Here is a 6,329-nt window from a genome sequence, read left to right on the forward strand (position 1 = left end):
GGAAAAAGGCTGCAATGAAACAAAGAGTGAAAAATTTAAAGGGGTCTGAATACTTTCCGTACCCACTGTATATGTGATAATCTGCGGAGTTGTCGTGTGTGTCCTGTTTGTTTTCTATAGCTTGTTCACTCTGAGCCAAGACACTGAAGCTCTGTGACTGATAACGTCTGAAGCCTGAACTTGAGTCCTATTAATCATAAACAAAGTCCGGATGTGCTGTTGTGTCTCAACAATACAAATCTATCACGCAATCAGTCATTTGAATTACTATAGGTCAGTGACCCCAACCGGTTGTCAGACACTGCCTACCAAGAGCCTGGGTCTGTCCGAGGTTTCTTCCTTAAAGGAAGTTTTTCCTCGCCACTGTCGCACTGTTGCTTGCTCTGGAGGAAACTACTAGAACTGTTGGGTCCTTGTAAATTATGGAGTGTGGTCTAAATCTACTCTATTTGTAAAGTGTCTTGAGATAACTCTTGTTATGAATTGATACTATAAATAAAATTGAATTGAATTGCACTTGGACCAACCATTCGAGAAGACGAGAAGAAACGTTTTAGCACATAATGAGGATTGAACCACTATGTACTGTACTAGTTAAGCCATTTTGTTTGGGATCAAACACCAGTTGTATCTCACTGTTTTTGTCATGTGTTTACCAAAGTACAAAAAATAAGTACAACACTCCAGCCATTAAATAATGGCCGATTTCCATTTAGCTTCTTCAGCTACAGGGTTCTGGTATTGTGCATGCTGGCTCACTGTCACACTGTCACGGCTTAAATAGAATGGAGCCATTATTAATGTTTTTAGTTACAACTGTGACTACTTTGACTACTACGGCAAGTCAACATCGCTGTTATGAAAAAAGGCCTATTCATAGCTCTTGTGTTTTTACTTTGGTAAACACTTGGAATTACAAAACCGTACTGTGCTGCAAGTGTGCAAAAGTTCATTTTTGTACACTTGAGACACATTTGTGTGCTCACACAAACGCACAAAAAAGGTCATCATGATATGCCCATGCTTTTATAACCAGGGTCCAAACTTTATTGGTTTAATCGTATCTTTTGTCTGCATTTTAGTAAAGGGGATCATAGAGAAGCTGCTGCTTTTGTTGCAGTATCAAGTCTTAATGTAAATGTATTTGCTTTATTTGACATGAAAACCTACCGACCAAACTCCATAAACAATCTTATGTAATGACTAGTAGATATCAGGTGTAGACTTCAATACATGCACAGAACTATTTAAATTCAAAAAACATGTATATGTATATGTATATGTATGTATATGTATATGTATGTGTATATATATATATATATATATATATATACACATACATATATATATATATATATATATATATATATAAAAAATGTGTGTGTGTGTATATAATATATATGTGTGTCACAAAAAATAAAAACACACTTATTTAAGATTAAATCCAGTTTTGACCTCTGTCTGACTGCAGGTGGCCCCAGTTAAAGTTTTCCATGTGATGAAGACAGTCCTCTTCAACTACCTGTTTATCTCAGGGTCCATGGTTGTGGCCGCTTACTACCTGATGAACTTGCGAGGAAACCCCTGTGGCCCCGAGCTGCCCACTTTCCACTGGGCCCTGATGGAGCTGGCTTTCTTTGCCATCTTGGAGGAAATTATGTTTTACTACTCACACAGGTTTGGATCATTTTTATTATTATTTACACCTGTGCCTTTTCTACTGTGACATGTCACAATGTCTCCAATGACGAAGGCCTACACAGTCAGACAATAACGCTTCTTCCTCATTTGTACACAATGCTGCCACCTAGTGGTAAAGTAAAGGATGTGACGATATCGAAAACCCAAACAGATGTTTTATTGTTTGTTGCTAAAACATTTTTATCAGGGTTAAAAAATAATACCATTATACCAAAATGAATAAATAATTAAAGGAATAACTTTCATTTCATAGCATCATTAGGTCAAAGTTTATATTTGTCCAATACTTTGTGCAAAGTCACTACGTTTATTGTTATGCACAATTATGCAAGTATGTGAAAACCTTCTTTGCCATAAATCAGATTCTGTTCCCTTTGGTGTTATGAGTATACAGTAGTGTTGATGTTAGCATTTAGCTCACAGCAGCCCTGTGCCTAAGTACAACCTCACAGAGCATAACTATAGACTCTTAACCTTGTGGTTAACTATGTATGAGTGGATAACTTAATGGTGTTTTGATCCTCATCTTCTTTTTTCTCAGGCTGTTCCACCAACCCGGCCTCTACAAGCAGTTCCACAAACAGCACCACGAGTGGACCGCTCCCATTGGAATCGTCTGCATCTATGCTCATCCTCTGGAACATATAGTAAAAGACTCCCTCTCTACTTTTCATTTCAGTGTCTCTGTCTGTCTCAGTTTCCCGTTCTTGACCTGTTGTTTGCTGGATTTTCCTCCAGCTATTAAAACCAGTTTGTTACTCACCTTTGCCCCTAGATCTCCAACATGCTGCCGGTGGCAATTGGGCCGGTGATCCTGGGTTCTCATCTGTCCACCACCTGCCTGTGGTACTGCCTGGCTCTGGTCAGCACCACCATCTCCCACTGTGGATACCACCTCCCCTTCCTGCCCTCTCCCGAGTTCCACGACTTCCACCACCTCAGGTGAGTCCACTAATCCAAGACTACTTTGTAATGTGGATTTGATGATTTTTTTCAAAATTAATCTTTTTTTCAAAGTATTAAAAACTGGTATTACAAACTTGTTAACAGAATTTAAAAACAGTTGTTTTTATTTGGAGATACTCCGAGATTTCATTTTCTTTACATTTTTCTCTTGACTTTCTGTTCTGAGATACAGTTTACTTGTCTATGGTCATAAACATCTTCTTGCAACATGAAACATATCAACTTCTGAGTGTGTAGGGACATAAAATCCTGATTTTCAGTTATCCATCTAATCTACTCCTTTAAAATCATTAAACGACAGGCTGGTGACATTCAGTAGATATGTCATCGTCAACAAATCCCTCTGAACAGGTCACAAATGTAGCCTAAAGCCTGAATAATGTCTTTAAACAACAATGGACTGTAGTTCTTAGCAAATGTTAGTCAAATTGGAGAAAATAATGCATTTTTTGGAACTTTTTTTTCAGATTAATCCACACTTGGGGCTCTAGCAAGTTTTTGTGGTAACAGGACAGCAAATGTGGTATTGAGTCAAAATAAACTACAGTGTGTATTTGTCCATGGTAATAAAGGAACACCCAGGGCAACAGTGTGGCTCAGTCATGTGCTTTTAAAATACTCTTTGGATACCAATGGAGCTCTTGCAAAGATATCCGGCTTTGGCTACACAGAAAATACTTAGGATCAATTCATTATTATTTTAGGTTACCTTTTATAGTATTATTTCATTAAAATCTGTAGAAAAAAGATTCTTAATGACTGTAAATTCAAAAATAATTGCAAAGTAAACAGATCCTGTGAGAAATGTGTATACATATTTTAATGTTATAACGGTATCATCTTCTTTCGGGGTTAGATACTTGTTCTTGGATTGTTGTCCTCACATGTTCTTCCTGGTTCCAGGTTCAACCAGTGCTTTGGGGTCTTTGGCGTGTTGGATCGGCTCCACGGCACCGACGCCAAATTTAGGCAGACCAAGCACTATGAGCGCCACATCCTGCTCACCAGCCTCACCCCTCTGAACGAGAGCAACCCTGACACACCCAAGAAGGGGCTTTGATGGCCTGTGACCCCCCCCCCCCCCCCCCCCCCCCCCACCTTGCCAAGTTTAGAATCATGATATCGGAAGATTCCCATTCTTACGTGACTATTGATTTTTTAAATCACGAAAACCTGTTGATCAGTTTCAGATCATGAATGTCTGCTAACACACTGAGTCCACTTTATTTTTCCTAATAAAAATGTAGCACTTTATTGCATGAAGATCCTTGATAAGGTAGATGTAAGAATTCGGTGGTTAATGAGTGTGAATACTACTGTCATACTACGTTTTACAAAACATGACCATCAACTGCCGCAAACTGTAAAACCTTGTGTTTCTGGTGCTGATTCAGATCACATGTATACTTGCATCGTCACCACCTTGATAAACTAATTACGTGTTCTTACTTTCTTTCTTGAGCTGTATACAATCAATTCTAATAAGGAAGTAGTAACAGCACTTCCAGCTCACCAGTCCAGACTCTTTTGCTGTAATCACTTGGTGCTCAGACAGAATATATAATTCTGTTGCATCTATAACATATCCCTGAATGGAAAATGTATCTTTATGTATTACAGGAGGCCTCAGAGGCCAAGACATGAATCCTGGTGAAGAGATTTCCTACTGTGATGATATAATGTTCATATTTCAACTCAACTGTTTTAATATTAAAAAATTATTGACAACATCAACAACTGCAACTTTTCTTTTTTTCTCTCAATTATGCTATGGTGTTGGGAAACAAAATAAAGACTATTATCCCTTTTGAACCAAAACCTCAGAACAACACATAGTATAAATTGACATGAAGCTAAAGAAACTAGAGACCTTTGGTAGTTAGAAACTTCTTTGCAAAGTAAAAGGGGCTTTACGATCATTCATTCTGGCTCTCTCACACATACACTCTCCTTACACATGCATAGGCCTATATTGTACATATTCTGCATGTATAATGCATACATACATTCTAACTTGTACATGTATTACATATATTCCCACATGTATAAACAAAAAAATATGTTAAAAAAACTATGCATATTGTCATTTTCACATATCTACACCACATATGTATTTGACACATGCATGCACATTGTCTACCCTTTTTGAAGTATTAGCATACTTTAATTTGAGTGTGACTTCCTATTTACTATGACTTTTCTGTGACAGCTTATGCTTTTATACTTTTCAATACTATTTTGGACGTACTTTACTATGACTTTTTTTCTGCTTTTTCAACATGCTATGCTATGACTTTTTTGACATACTGTGCTGCAACTGTATTTAACATATTCTATTTGGTTGCATGGTGGCTTAGTGGCTAGCATGGCATGAATTTTTCCCACTTTTTTTACGTATTTTTATCACTTCTTTTTTCAAAATACCGTACTATGACTTTTTTCATCACTTTTTTGACATACTAAACTATGATTTTGTTCTCCTTTTTCAACATACTAATATGACTTTTTTCAAATAACTATGCTATGACTGTTTTTAACAATTTTATAACATGGTATACTAAGACTTATTTTTGACATTTTTATTACATACCGTACCGTGTCTTTTGTGATATTGTTATGACACATTATACTATGATTTGTTAAAAAATGTTATGGCATACTATACTTTGACTTTTTTGTGATATTTTATGACATACTATATTCTAACTTTTTACCTTTTTTTATGATTTACTACAGCCTGCTATGCTTTTTTTTAACATACATTATGGGATGTTTTCATCCCTTTTTTTCACAAACTGTACTATATTATGTATTTTTTATAACTTTTTTCCAATATAGTATACTCTTCCACTATTCTAGACTTTTTTGATGACATACTGTACTAAGACTTTATGACATTTTTCATAACATAATATAATGTGACTTATGTGATATTTTTATGACATACAATGCTATGACTTTTGATGATAGTTTCCATGATATACCATACTGTGACTTCATTCAACATACAACACAATTAGTTTTTCATCACTTTTTTGGAAATTTAAAGTCTTTTTTTTGACATACTATACTATGAATGTTTTTAATCTTACTCTGAGTTTTTTTTTTAGAATTTGCATGTTCTTCCTGACTTTTCTCTCTATCATCTCAGAAATATTGCAAAACTCCATTCTACACTCACCTTAGCTGATGCTGAAAAACTGGTCCATGCCTTTGTCTCCTCCAGACTGGATTACTCTAACGCACTTCTCATCGGGATCCCTAACAAGAGTCTGCAGAACTATACATACTGTACTATGACATTTTTCAGTTTGTTTTCGACATACTATGACTTAGACTTTTTTTGCCATTCCAACTGACTATTTTTAGCTACAACTTTGTTACTACTTTTTCAATGTAGTAATCTATGACATTTTTCGAAATATTACACTAATACATTTTTTATCACTTTTGTTCGACACACTATACTATGACTGACTATTTTGATCATTTTTTCGACGTACTATACTATGACTTTTTTTCGATATAGTATACTATCACAATTTTATCACTTTTTTCCCAACATACTATCCTTTAAAAAAAAATTTATCACTTGTTTCGACATTGTATACTATGACTTTTTTTCTGCTTTTTCAACATACTATTCTATGACTTTTTTCGAC

The 6,329-nt window shown here is 35.7% G+C and overlaps 1 protein-coding gene across 1 annotated transcript in view; it reads left to right on the plus strand.

Moving 5' to 3' along the window:
* Window positions 1-4,128, plus strand: part of faxdc2 (fatty acid hydroxylase domain containing 2) — a 10,934-nt gene extending 6,806 nt beyond the window's left edge. The window contains exons 6-9 of the mRNA XM_034889280.1: window positions 1,472-1,677; window positions 2,243-2,348; window positions 2,477-2,643; window positions 3,571-4,128. Of these exons, the coding sequence (XP_034745171.1) occupies window positions 1,472-1,677; window positions 2,243-2,348; window positions 2,477-2,643; window positions 3,571-3,727 (636 nt within the window). The 3' untranslated portion in view covers window positions 3,728-4,128. The remainder of the gene's footprint in view (window positions 1-1,471; window positions 1,678-2,242; window positions 2,349-2,476; window positions 2,644-3,570) is intronic.
* Window positions 4,129-6,329: the final 2,201 nt, after the last annotated feature.

The sequence above is a fragment of the Etheostoma cragini genome, chromosome 13, assembly GCF_013103735.1.
Source record: "Etheostoma cragini isolate CJK2018 chromosome 13, CSU_Ecrag_1.0, whole genome shotgun sequence".
In the NCBI taxonomy this organism is placed as follows: Eukaryota; Metazoa; Chordata; class Actinopteri; order Perciformes; family Percidae; genus Etheostoma; species Etheostoma cragini.